The following is a 14,069-nucleotide window of genomic DNA, read 5'->3' as shown; positions in this document are numbered from 1 at the left end:
TTTTTTAAAAAAAATATAATATATATTATATATATATTATGTACGGCTGGGGCAGCAAATTATTTTTTGTTTTGTAACGTCCCGATGGCTGATGGTGCTGGTGATTTGCCTAATGAACAAATTATGCAAATCATAAAAATGGGATAACCTCCCAAAAGTTGGCTAAGCTGGCTTCAACCCAGGTCTGCGAGCATCCTCAGCCCCCCCCCCCCGCAGCTGCACAGCAGCCCCCTCCCCATGGCTTGGTGGGGGGGGGGCACGGCTGGGCTCTGCCACACTGCATCCCGGGAGCTGAGCATCCCGGTGCTGCCGAAAGATGCGTGGGGCTCCATGCTGCGCCGTTGCTGCTGGAAATGTGAGTCTGGTAGCATCGTCCTCGGAGTGTCCAGGAGGGAGGGATGGGGGATGGGAAGAGTGCTTGGATGTGCTGGAGGAGGAGGGTTTCACCAGCGGTCCTGCGAGGAGGGGGAGGCAGTGCCACTCTCCACGCTGGTGTTTCCACTCACTCGGAATTTACTGGTACTGGTGGTTGGGGGCTGCCGGGGCACGGTGGACCCCGGGAGGAATTTAGGTTGAACCAGGGGCTCTCCGGAGCCTTTCCCTGCAAGGTGAAGCTCTTCGCCTGCATCTCACACCTCCAGCACGATACCTCCCACCCTGCTCACCCCTCCCCCGGGGTCTCGCCTCCCACAGGCGCCCGGAGCATGAGCCCGTGCAGAGGAGACCAGAATTACAGCAGAAGCCAAACCTAGGGGAGGAGAGCAAGTAAGAGTCACTAATGTCATTAGAGGAATTAGCGGAGAGGATTTGCCATAACAGATCAGACCATCAGTCCTTCAGGGCCAACCTGCTGACTTTGGCAACTGCCAATATGGTCCGCATCAGGGGAAAGGCAAAAATCCCCTGCTAGTGTGGGGCAGTAATTCCTTCCTGACCCCTTTGGTGATCGGCTTATGCCCTGAAGCATGAGATTCGATTACCCTCTTAGACTTAGAAGGTTAATTCTTCTCGACGAAGCTCGTGCGTGGCGGTCGGGGAAGGTTTGGGGTTTCTGCCCCAGGTCACGGGTAAGACGATGCTCGAGGCGGCGTTGGCCGATGGATGCTTTTGTGCTGCTGGGCTGACGGCACCGTGGTGTTTTGCTCTGTCAGAAGTGGGGGTGCCAAGAGAAATGGGTGCTCCTCTGCCCTGCCTTGGGTTTACTGCCCGTCCTGCCGTGGGCTGGGGGTGTAAAACCGCACCTGGGTCCCACCTGAAGCCGTACGGTGCGGCGATGGCTGCGCTGTGGCATTGCCGGCTCAATCTCACTCCTGGGAGCAGCCAGAGCCAGCACCCGGTGGTGGCATTTTTGGGTGACCAAGAGGTCCCGGAGGCCACCAGGGAGGGGATTGCTGATGACACCGCTGCTGGCCCTTGAGTCACTGAATTCGCGACGCAGCGCTGGCAACGTGAGCGCCGGCACTTGCAGCCTGACCGCAGCGCGAGCGGGCGCACGTGGCGGGGAGCAGCGGCGCGGGGTGCCAGCCCGGCACTTTCCAGGGGATGAGGTGATTAAAGCCGAATCTCGTTACTGCTTAATCATCTCTAGGAGATGGTGGCGAGGGGTGGGCAGCTCCCCACACCGTGTGCGCCTGGGGCTGCCCCCGCGCTGCCCTCCCGCCGCACGGAGGGATGCGGCTCCATCGCTGGGGATGCTCGGCGCTGGGTGCAGGACCTCGGTGCTGGGTACCACTGGTGGCAGCGTGGCGGTGATGCTGGGATGGGGAAAGCTCCAGGTTAAGCTTTTCGGGCCGTAGCTCTAACACCACTAACTCGAGCTGGGCGAAGGCAGCAGCCTGCTTCGCTCTCCTCCCTCAACGCTGCGCATTAAAGCCCTTCGGCTGCAAAATCGATGCGGTGGCTGAAGCCCTAAGTGGGGTCGAGCCCTCCCGTGCGCGCACGCGGTGATGGAGCAGCTCTTCGCACCCCGGGGGCATCTCAGCTCATCTCCAGCCCTTCCCCGGGCTGCTGCTGCGTCACCACCCCCACCCCCACCCCCCCCCACCCCCCCCCCCCCGAGAGCAACGCTGAAAGCAAAAGCAGTGACCTCCCTGCCTTTAATTTTCCTTTTTTTATTATTATTTTTCGCTGAGGGCATTGGCCAAGCATTGCGCCTTTCCCCAGCAGTGTGCTGGGTTTCTTGGGGATGATGGGGGCTGGCTGCAGTTTCTTGGGGGGATGCAGCCGGGATGGAGAACCCCAAAGCAGCTCCCTCCCCCACCAGCTGGGTCCCGTTAGGGAGCGGGTGGGGGCGGCGAGAGCCGAGCGTGGGCTGGGAAATGCAGCCCAACATCTGCCTGGCATCTGGAGAGGGGTTTGGGAGCCCCCCCTCCCCCCCCGCCCCCAGCTCCATCCCTCTTCCCCAGCCAGGATCTGGCCGGCAAAAGATGCCTCCCTGTTAGCTGACAGCTCTAATGACAGGTTGGGGAGGATGGGGGATGCAGGCACGGTGCGGTGACCCCGGCAGGGCAGGTGATGCGGAAAAATGCCCCCGACAGGGGTGATGGGGACAGGCAGGAGGGAGGTCGGGGCAGCCAGCGCGGGGGGCTCAGGGTGCCTGTGGGGAAGCCCCCCAAGAAAGCGGGTGCTGGGATGCAGGAGAGCGGGTGGGGGGATGGGTGGGCGAGCGGTGCGGAGCAGCACCCCGGGTGGCTTCGGCTCTGCAGCTCCCAGGGTCGGCTGCTTGCAGCGCTGCCTCAGCGAGCAAAGACAAGATCTCCTCCACCACTTGAATATTCAACTTTTTTTTAAAAAAAAACCAAACCCCAACAACCCACAGCCCCCGGCCAGATGGTGGCTCGGCTGGGGATTTTGCTGAAATTTATTTTCTCTTGATTTGGCAATATGTGATTTCCAAGGCTGATAATCATCTTTGTGCTTGGGAAGTGTCTGCTTTTGGAGGATCCCAAAATAGGCAGCGCTCTTGAGCCGGTTGGGAGAGGGAGGTGAGAGAGGAGGGGCTCGGGGTGGGTTGTCCAGCTGGGGAAACTGAGGCCAGAAGATCCCCTCTGCCCTCCCATTCCTTTTCTTCTTCCTTCCAGTCGTCCATCCCAGTTTTCTCCGGGAGGCGTCGGGTCTGTGGCAGCCTGGCCCCGGCTCCTGACCTTGCTCTCCTTGCTTTCAGGTGACCTTCACGAAGCGCAAATTTGGGCTTGATGAAGAAAGCCTACGAGCTGAGCGTCCTGTGCGACTGCGAGATCGCCTTGATCATCCTTCAACCACTCCAACAAGCTGTTCCAGTATGCCAGCACCGACATGGACAAGGTGCTGCTCAAGTACACCGAGTACAACGAGCCCCACGAGAGCCGGACCAACGCGGACATCATCGAGGTGAGGGCCACCCGTCCTCTCCCCGGCTTTGCCGGGATGGTGGAGCCAGGGTCGGGCTCCGGCACCGCGGGTGGATGCAAGAGGCTGGGGTGGGTGGGGATGGGAGCGAGCAGATCACCGGCGCTCGGTGTCAACCTGATTTTGCGCCTTGTTGGCCCAGTTTGTATCTTGGTTGGGCCACCAGTCTGGATGGTGGAGTTGGAAAGTTTGAAGCTGTCTCGAGTCCTGTGTTGATTTACTGCCCTAAAATCGAGGGGGGTGTGTGCTTTGGGGCTTGCCCGTGGCGCAGGCCAACCGCGGGATGGTTTTGGGAGGCATCTCCCGGGGTTGTGCCTCTGGGTCCATAGCATGGCCAACCTCACAGCTGGGTGGGGCTGACCAAACCTTGTCCCCCCTGCATTTTGTGGCTCTCCGAGGATGGTGGGTCCAGCCTGACCCACCCCAGCACCGCATCCGAGCCTCGCTGGCGCCAGCGCTGCGCTCCCCAGCCAGGAGCATCGCAGGAGATGCTTGGCCACCAGTTGCTGTGGGTGACGCCACGCTGGGCTTCTCCCCGCTGCTTTGTCCTCACGCCCCGGTGCTGGCAGAGCATCGCCGGGTTCGAGCGCGGCACATTTGGGCGGGCAGGAGGATGCCAGCGGCACCTTGGCCATCGGTCACATCCCCTCCCCCAGCCACCCCCGGAGCCCGCTCGGTTATTGCCCTTCAGCGTGTGGGCAGCTGCCTTTACACCCGGGGCAAGTGAGAGGCATGGTTGGCTAATTATGGCATGGCTGGCTAATTATTGACAGTACAGGTGGGCACCAATTAACGCCTGCCGCACGGGCTGCGCTGCTTCTGCCTGTTGAATCCCTTTTGGGCAGCACTCAGGCTTTGTTTCCATGAAGGAGAAGGAAAAAAAACCCAGAAAACTCTAACCTACCTCATCAATCTTTTTTATTTTTTTCCTTTTGTTTTTTCTTTTTGTTCTTTCCCTTTTTTTTTTTTCCTTTTCCCTTTTTTTTTTTATTTTTTGACTCCGTGAAACGCATCTTTTCGAGAGGTTTGCACTCAAGGTTTTCACCTCACTGGCTGCCCACCGACGTGCTGCCGCCGCAGAATTAGATTGAACCATGGCCAAGCACCACCCTGCCCTCACCAGGGTTTGGGGGGGGTTCTGTTCTGCCAATGCACAGTTGCGTTAGGGGCCTTGGAAATGGTGCCAAAATGTCTTATTTTTTTTGGCTCTTTGGAGCCCAGGAGTGTTCATCCACCGTGAAACTGCCGGGGGTTTTGCCGGCGCGGTTCCTGCTGTGCTGCTCAGCACAACCTCACCCAGCCTCTCCGGGATGCTCAGGCTGCGGCGCTCGCGCCGGCGAACAGATTTATCTTGGCCTCAAAATACCGTAAACATTTTGGGCAGCGTTCTCTGTTCCCTTATGGTCCAAGATGCAAACACTCCCCAGCCGACAAGGTTACATGCAGTCCTTGGCACCCAAAGAAATAACTGTGTTTTGCACCACATGAAAAGCTGGATCTGCATCCAAAGGCGAGGAGAGGAACATCGGGAACGGAAGGATATTGGTGGATGGCAAGAAAAAGAGCCCAAACACGCCGGGCTGGGCACGTCCTTGCTGGCAGAGCCACCTCAGAGCGAAATGCGCCGCGGTATCGTGCAGGTTTGGAGTTTGCTGGAGCATCCCTCCTGGTCCCTCATCTTGTCTTGGAGCAGGATTAGGGCTCCTCTAAGTTTTTTGCTGGTTTGTACTGCCCCTGGGAGACTGCTCGTGGGTCCTGGGGCTGATGTCCATCTCCCCCCAAGCCCAGGGGCAGGACCCACCAGCCCAGCTTTGCCCCCACCACGCACGGACCCCAGTTTATCTCCTGTTTCTTGGTGGCTCCCAGTTGACCTTGACTCCTCTAAGAGTATCTTCACACCCTGGAAGCTTCCCCAGCAGCAATTTCCAGAGCCGTGAAAGCACAAGCTTGTGAATTTGCTACCAAGTAGGATTTGAGGGGGATTTGAAGGGGCTGCTGCGCGAACCTGCCTTCCCTGCCCCACTCGTGGCCCCTCTCTGCCGGAGCATCTCAGAAGGGATGAGAGGCAACAAGGACCTGGGTGAATCAAGGCAGGAAACCCTCTTGATTTCATTTTCCTGGTGGAGAAGGAGCGAGCGGTGGCTCCGGAGGCTTGGCCGAGCCGGGGGCTCCTCTCCCGGCTGCGACTGCGGGGGGGAGTGTTCCTGGGACCAAGGATGCTGGTACCACCAGCTCCAGGTGGTACGGGGCTGGTCTGTTCAAATTAGGTCCTAAAACAATGGTAAACAGGAGATCCCATTTTTTTATTTCATCCTGGGGAGGTGTTGTCCGTGGGGGGGGCACGGGGGGCACCCCATCACATGCTGCACAGTGATGCCCTTGAGGGGTTCACCCCCCCTGGATGTGCCCAGGGATGATCCCCCTGGATATTTAAGGAGAAGTTCTGGGATGAGTGTACCCAACCCCGGTTCAGGAGGGGCTCAGCACCCCAGGTGCCTTTTGGGGACCACCCCCTGTGGGACCACCTCCATCTTTCCAGGATCAGCAGCAGCTGTCGGGAGTGGGATTCATCCACCCAACCCCTGCGGCTCCCTCCGTGCCCGGCAGAGTCTGGGCCACTGCAAGCTTTTAAGTCTGAACAAATCTCTCCTAAGCAAGCAGGGAGGGGGGGTTTCCTTAATCAGGCGGGGGACAGCTGAGGCCCCCAGACAGGCACGCTGGGGTGCCACGTGCGCGCGCCGGGCTGGGATCACGCCGGCTTTGCTCCTCGCTGTCGCTTCTTGTTTCCTCGCAGCCCGGCTGATGTGCCAGCTTCTGATAAGGACTTGGACGGGAGCAGAGCTGGGCACAGGGATGCTCCAGAGCCACTTAAAGTCACACAGCAAATTCTTTCCTTGGCTGCCTGTCCTGGAGGGGGCTGATTTTTTTTTTTTTTTTTTTTTTTTTTTGGCCCCCTAATTCTCCTTCCTGGGATCGTCATTCCCCAGGGTGCGTAACATCAGGTGTTTGGTGGGATGCTGGGGAGGTGGCAAAGTGCCACATCTTCCCCCCTCACCCTCATCCTCACCCTCATCCTCATCCTCATCCTCATCCTCTTCCTCATCTTCCCCCTCATCGTCATCCTCATCCTCATCTTCCCCCCGATCCCCATCCCCATCCCATCCCCATCTTCCCCCTCATCCCCCTCATCCTCATCCTCATCCCCATCCTCATCCTCATCCAGACTTCCCCAAAGCCTGGGGTGATGGAGGTCTCCCTCCTCTAAGGAAAGTCAACCGCATCCTGACGGAGCATCCTTTCCTCTCACATGTTCTGCATTTCCCTTTTCCGGCTGGAATTCCTGCTCCCATATGAGCCGGGGAATCACCGGACTGGGAACATTGCCTGGAAGAGCGGGACCTGCAGCAGGTCCTGCCGTGGGGGGATGGGCAGGTGGGGTTTTTTTTGCCAACGTGAAGTTCTCACCCTGGTTTTCTCCGTGGAAAATTCTCTGCTCCAAAGGAATTGATTTTAAAGCTGTTTTAGCCAAAAAAAAAAAAAAATAGTTGTGTGCCGCTGGGTGCAACCCAGTGGCAAAATGGTTTCGTGCCTCTTCTGGTTTTCCCCTGGGAATGGGAATGAGGAGGGATGAGGAGGAAGGCTCTTCTCTCCGAGACTCTGCAGAGATCCTGAAAGTGGGGGAATCCTTGGGATTCGCTTCTCGCTCCAGCAGGATTGTTTTCCTTTCCCACCACCTTGTCAAAACATGGGATGCACGGGTTTTTTTTTCATTAAAAAAAAAAAAAAAAAAAAAATTGGAAAAACCCAGCAGGCACTGCTGGTGTGGCTGGTAATGGCGTTTTGTTGTCCACAAGCTTTGGCTCGTGTCCTGCTGCCACTCAGGTCCCGGTCACCCACTGCCACCGGTGCTTCCCATCCCTGCAGACAACCCGGCAGGGATTTTATCCAACCTGGTGGGGATGGTGGCACCGTGGCCACTCGGGGCGGGCTCGGGATGCTGCCGACCGAACTGGGCGAGGAGGTGCCGGGTCTCAAAGATATTAAATTCCGACTAATTTTATGAACTTGGTGGCCGGGGGAGGGGGGGAAGAGGACCGAGCTGCTCAGTTGGAGCTGGATTAGACACCGAATGTTTTAGAGCCGTGGGGGGTGGGAGGTGGGGAATGCGGCAGGGGGTGATGCTGCGAGGGGCTTGGAGCGGGCTGGGGGCTCTCTCCACTTTCCTCGGCGGAGGTTTTGAGGGATTGACCCCCCTGGATGGTTTCGTGCGGACTCAGAAATGGCAAAACGCTGTTTAGGAAGGAGAAGGATGTCGTTGCTTGGCTGAAACCTCTCGAAAATTCACTTTTGAGGTTCCTTTCTTCGAGGGTCCTGGGGGGGATGCTTGTCCAGCCATACGATTCCCAAACCCGTAGGCAGAGGGGAAGAGCTTCCAGGGATGCGAGGGGATTGCCTTCATGTCTCCCAAGCAGGGATGGGAGCGATCCAGCAACTCTCCGTGCAAACAGACCCGCTGCGAGGTGGGCACAGCCCCCTATAAGACACCGGAGAATCTCCCCAGCTGGTACCCTTTGCACGCGCCTGAAGGAAACCCGGCATTATCCCTGCTCACGGATGCTCATGCCCATCCATGCTCATGGAACAACTTTTTCCTACGTTACCTCTGAAAGAGAAAGAGGAGGAGGAAAAAAACTTTTTGGTTTGTTTTGTTTTTAAATTAAAACTCAACTTTCCGTCTTTCATCCGCATCGGCGAAACAAAAGGTTTCAGGGAAAAAAAAAAAAAAAAAAAAAAAAAGAACTGAAAAAAGAAAAAAATGTTCCTTCCCCACCGGCAGCACCTGTTCCTTTTTTTGGTCCGTTCTAAAAGAAACAAGGACACGGACAAGAATAGAAAAATAATAGGGAAAAAATCCTCGGGAACCTGCGGAAAAAGCCCTGGGGAACCTCCTGTTGGTGCCAAGGACTCGGGATTCTTTCTCTATATAAAGAGACAGTAAAGAACAGGAATTAGGGAATACCAGGAGTTATTAGTAGGTAATTAGGTGATAATTATTAGGTGGCAGGAATTATTGGTGACACTAAACGGTGGCACCGTGGTCAAGCGCAAGCCCGAACCCTTGGATGCTGGATGGGGGATGAGGATTTTTTCCCCTCGGTGGATTAAGGCTACGTAACGAGCGTTCAAATCGCCCCCGCCAAGGAGTCGTTTTAATTAAAAAGATCGTGAAAAGCTTCAGCTGGATGGCAGAACGGGGCTGGGGGATGGGGTTGGTGCCTGTTGCTTGCCGGGTACAGGCATCCACCGCGGGGCGGGATGCGGCAGAGCCGTGCGGTGCCGGATTTTATCCGCTCCGGCAAAAGTTCCCCTGCCAGCTCCACGTTTCCCAGAGCTCACAGGTAGGCGAAGAGCCACTCCAGGATACGTTTTCCCCTCCAAATATTTATGTTTATTATTGTTTAGGAAGGCAGAGGAGAATTGTCAAAAGGCTCTTATTTTTTTTTTTTTTCTTTTTTTTTTTCTCCCCCCCCCCCCTCCCCTGCTGAATTTGGCATGAAAGGAGACCAAGACTTCCAGGAAATTCTGTAGCTTCGACTTCGGGGGAAAAAAAAAAAATCAATTGGCAAGCATTGGTTCCAGAATAATGCCTAATTGCTTTGGGTATTTTGAAATATTTTCAACAAAATTAAATGTGCCTGCCGAACACAATCTGCAAATTGGCTACTGAGCATGAGAAGAGGAACTTTTTGGGGGGGGTTTCATCCGTAGGTCCAGGGTGGGATAACCCGGCTCCTGCGGAGGAAGGATGAGATGTCGCATCCTTCGCCCCGCAGCAGCGCCCGACATCTCCGCTGGTCCTGCCCTGGGGTTTGCCCCCCTGGTTGGGGGCAGGGGGGGGGGAACAACCCACGCTTCGCTGTTTATTTTGGCTTTTCTTTGTCTTTTTATTGATTTTGATCAGTGAGGTTTTACCCTCTTTTTAGCCGGTGAGCAGATCTCTTGCAGGTTGATTTCCCCTCGTCGCCGTAGGAATTGCAGGTGACGGATGCGTCTGAGCTGGTCCGGGGGCCAAATTCGGCTCTGGTGTAAACAGCTCCTTCGAAAAACAAAGTGGTTTCTCTCTGTCCATCCCCACGGTGTCATTTCGGGATTAAAGACACCCCGGCATCAAAACCCGAGGGCCCGATCCTGACTTTGTAACCCCATTACGCTCAACGCCATCTTGGCATCACCTCGTGCCAAGGGCAAGTCCTCGTTGGTCCAGGGGGGGCATCCCGTGTTCCCCACCCCCATTCCCAGATCTCAAACTATCCTGGTTGTGTTTTCAGACGTTAAGAAAGAAAGGTTTTAACGGCTGTGACAGCCCGGAGCCCGACGGCGATGACTCGATAGACCAGAGCCCCTTGATGGAGGATAAATACCGTAAAGGCAGTGAGGATCTGGATATCCTGTTCAAACGATACGGTGTAAGTACCTGCCCCTTGGCTGGAAAACCTTCATTAGATTTTTTTTTTGTTTGTTTTTTCTTCCGTTCAATCTCCCCCCAACCTCATCCCTCCCCGACACCCCCCCCCCCCACCGTGTCCCGTCCCCCCCAAACGTAACAGGCGCTGAACAAGAAGCACAGGGAGTGCGAGAGCCCAGAAGGGGATGAAGTGTTTGCGTTGACCCCGCAGACGGAAGAGAAATATAAAAAGATTGATGAGGAGTTTGATAAAATGATGCAGAGTTACCGGCTCGCAGTGAGTAGCTGGTGGTCTGCAGCCCCCCCCTTTTTCCCCTCCCCGGATGCCTCCGGGTGATGGGGGGGGAGGGTAGATTTTGCATGGCTTTGCTTCGGAGCCGTGCTGTGCCTTGGGAGCCGATGCGCGCAGCCCCGAATGTACCCCGGGGCTGACGGGTGAGATGCACCAGGGGACCTTGAGGGTCCCTCTTGTATCCCACCCGGAGGAGCAGGGAAATCCCTTGGGAAATCTGTTCCCATCAGCTCCGGCATTCCTGAGCCTCCTTGGCTCCAGCCAGCCAGTGCAGGAGGATGCTCTTCTCCCCTGCTTTGGTGCAAATACTGGATGAGCATCTCCTTTTCCCCCCCCAAAAAAAAGGATTTTCACCTGGGTTAAGACCCCAGCCTTCATGCAAAGCCGGCAGCAGGTGCCGGCCCCTCGCATCCCTGCAAGACTCAGCCCGGTTTGGGCTATTCCGCATTAATTCCCCCCAAATCCACCGAGCCCTTCGGGGGCAGCTGGTGGCCGTGGCAGAAATCCAGGGAGGTTTTAGCCCGTGATCCCGGAGCCGTCACTGGGGTGGCATCAGGACAGCGCTGAAAAGGGATTTGTGTCAGGAGACGGGAGGAGGAGGGGGACACGTTTCAAATTAGTTGTTAGTTCAAGGGAGCAGGGACTAGGGATGCAGGCAAGGCTCCTCCGGAGGGATTAGCCCCGAGTCACCGCAGCCATCCAGCGGCAGGAGGGAGGCTCCTTTCCAAGGGCTGGATGCAAAAAATTACACCACCCCCCACCAAAAAAAAAACATCCACAAACCCCAAATCTGCTCTTCTGGGCTTTGCAAGCCCCCCCAAGTTAAAATTCTGGCTTTTCCAGAGAATAAAGTCTTGCGAAACCCACGGCTTTTTATCCTGCTGACTTGGCAGGGAGCCTCCCGAGGACCCCCAAATCCACAGCTCCATCCCCTGTATCTCGGGGAGGGGAGGTGACACGGGATGCAGGTGGTGCTGGTGGCTCGCAGCGATGCTGGGACAGCAAGCCCAGCCCTGCGAGGTGGGCTTAGTGCAGGATTAGCTCCTGCGAGGCTCTGCCTCCTCCTCCCAGAGGTTCCTCCCTGCTTTTGCTAATGGGGGGGCTGCTCTCCACCCCCCAGGGTTTACCTATGGTGGCTGGGCATGCCACCCCCTCCCCAGCACCTGGCACAAGCCCTGCCACCTTTGCAAAATAGGTTGGAAAACCAGGAGAGCTTTCTCCTGGGTGCAAAACAGTCTCGGAAAAGAGGGATGGCTTAGCATCTGTATTTTTCTGCAAAGGGGGGGCTCCGAGCAGGCTCCCACTGCCGGAGGCAGCATCCAGCCACGCCATAAAGGAGCAATCTGTGCCCTAAAGTCATTTTGGCCAGTGACATTCAGGTGCTGAGCGCTTCGGAGTCAGGGCGTAGCATCTGGCTCCCCCACTAAACCTCCCTGTGCAGCCAGGGACCGAGTAATGCCGGTGGAGCGTGTGTGCGGTTGAAGAAGATGCTTTTTTTTTTGCTTTTTTTTTTTTTTTTTGTTAACCAGCTGGGTTGGTTTTGTGTGTGACGGGAACTAACCAGACTGGGCGGCCGGGGAAGCTTTAACAACAGCCTCATTTGCTGCAGAGAGGCCTCAGCGTGGCTTCTGCCTTTGGTGTTTGTGATGGCATTTCATGAAAAGAGAAATTGTTGAGGTTTGGCTGGTGTGTGCATCTTCTCCCCCCCTGGATTTTGGACTGATGTGCAAAGCCGCCTTCCCTAAGTGCCCTCCCTGGGTGGGGGGCGGGGGAGGAGGGGGTGGGGGGGGACCTGGGACCTTGTAGCTGGTGGCTTGGGTGTGCATCTTGCTGCATCAGCCTGATGCTTTTTTTGAAGGTGCAGTGGGATAGATACGGCTGAAAAGCAAATAACTCTGCTCTTGGGTGGGTGCCTCAACCTCCCGGCTTTATCACAGGATAAATTTATTGCTTCAGATGCGATGCACGGGGAAGGGGGGGGGGGGGGGGGGGGGGGTTAGCTTTGCTTTTCCCTTCCCCTTCCCGGGAACGTGCACGCATGCAGACGCATTTGCAGTGATTTATTACACAACACTGCCTCGGCGTTCGTGCAACGCCCGAGAAACCTTCTTCCTCCGGGTTTTGCAGCCGTGTAGAATAAGCTGGGGTGGGGGTGGGGGGGCTGGCTGCATTACAGCTTCTCTGTGTGAAGGGCTGGGAAACACCGAGCCCGGTCCCCTCGGAGCGATGCCGAGCCCGGTCCCCCTCGGAGCAATGCCGAGCCCGGTCCCCTCGGAGCGATGCCGCAGCGCAGGCTCAGAGCCGGGTCCTGGGAGCTTGGCTGCAGCCACGGGATGTCTCTGAAGGACACGATGCCCTTGAGAGGCTGGTGGGGAGGGTTGCCAGCAGCGAGGCGTGGGGGGAGCACCGACCCACTCCTTCCTCCCCCGCCTCCCCTCTTACCCCCAAAAGGAAAACACCCCATTTAGGAGCAGCTTTCTGGAAGCAGGGGTGGGGGGTGCAGGGCAGCAGCCCCCACCCCGCTGCTGCAGGGGGGGGATGCTCAGCTCCCTCTGCCCTCGCTGGGGTCCCAGCACCAGCCCCACTGGTCCCACCCCAGCCACTGGCCACCTCTGCCTCTCCAACCCTGAGCAAATTAAAGTGGGACTTTGGCAAAGCCCCTGCTAAAGCCTCTAAGCAGGTGCCTGCTCCGGTTAACGAAGAGCAAATCAGTGACATAAAACAGGCGATAATCGCGGCGAGGCTGGCTCCAGCGGGGACGCTGGGGGGGCGGGGGGGGAAGAAGCTGCTCCTCCACCTGTGGCCAAGGGACAGGGCTTTGGCGATGCTTCTGCTTCCCTGGGGTCAGCTCCTCCTCCTTCCCAGCAGCTCCCAGAGGTGCCAGTATGGATCCCAGCATCCCCCCCAGGGGTTGTGGGGAGCCAGGATGGATCCCAGCATCCCCCCCGAGGGCTGTGGGGAGCAAAATCAAGCTTTTCCCAGATGCTCGGCCGCTAGCAGCAGTGCCAGCCCCAACCGGTGATCCCCTGCCAGCTCATTGGGAAGGCCCTTCCCATCCCGCTGGATGAGGACCAGCCTCGTAAAATCCCAATGGGCTGCCTGGCCTCTGCGGTGGGATGAAGGGCACCGTGCCGCTGCCCCCCTTCGTGCTTGGGGGTGTTCCCAGCCACCCCTGGCCAGATACAGCCTGAAAATGGGGACCAAAGTGACTGGTTGCAAAGCTTTGACATGTCTGAGCTGATGACAGGTTGTTCTTCCCGGTTTTCGCGGGTGGGCTCTGAGCTCCGGTGCATCCCTTCGCGATGCCAGCGCATCCCTCCGATGCCGGCACAAGCAGGGTGCAAGCACAGCCCTGCAGCTCAGCAATGAAATGAGGGGTTTGGGGGGGGCGGCCCGGGGCTGTCCCCTCTTTTTCAGCAGTGGGGTGTTGCTGCCGTGATGCAGGATCAGTCCTGCCCTTGCTCCGAGCCTGCAAAGCGCGGACTGCCCCCCCCCCTTCCCTGCTCCGAGGGGCACCTGCTCCCCTTTACCCCCCTGCTCTCTGTTCAGTCCGCAGTGCCCGCCCCGAACTTCGCCATGCCGGTGACGGTGCCGGTGACCAACCAAAACACGCTGCAGTTCAGCAACCCGGGCAGCTCGCTGGTGACACAGTCCCTGGTCACCTCCTCGCTGACGGACCCCCGACTCCTTTCGCCGCAGCAGCCGGCGCTGCAGAGAAACACCGTGTCCCCGGGGCTGCCGCAGAGACCGGCCAGCGCAGGTAAGCGATGCCGGGAGCCTTCATACCCCATCTCCTCCTCATCCTCCGTGGGGCATCCCAGGGGACAGGGGACACCCCTGCTGCTTCCGTTCACCCCCACCCCGAGCTGGGATGTATCCCTGCATCCCTGGGTGGCAGGAGCATCCTGCCAGGGTCGCTTATCC

General features: G+C 57.4%; 1 protein-coding gene across 1 annotated transcript in view; it reads left to right on the top strand.

Moving 5' to 3' along the window:
* MEF2D (myocyte enhancer factor 2D) overlaps window positions 1–14,069 on the top strand; it is a 46,431-nt gene that overhangs the window by 16,303 nt on the left and 16,059 nt on the right. Inside the window, 5 exon segments of the mRNA XM_055791762.1 lie at window positions 3,164–3,187; window positions 3,189–3,251; window positions 3,253–3,369; window positions 9,717–9,854; window positions 13,695–13,905. Of these exon segments, the coding sequence (XP_055647737.1) occupies window positions 3,164–3,187; window positions 3,189–3,251; window positions 3,253–3,369; window positions 9,717–9,854; window positions 13,695–13,905 (553 nt within the window).

The sequence above is a fragment of the Falco peregrinus genome, chromosome 19 (assembly GCF_023634155.1).
Source record: "Falco peregrinus isolate bFalPer1 chromosome 19, bFalPer1.pri, whole genome shotgun sequence".
Lineage (NCBI taxonomy): Eukaryota > Metazoa > Chordata > Aves > Falconiformes > Falconidae > Falco > Falco peregrinus.
Note: the sequence above shows the minus strand (reverse complement) of the source record. Positions and strands in the feature narration are given on the sequence as shown.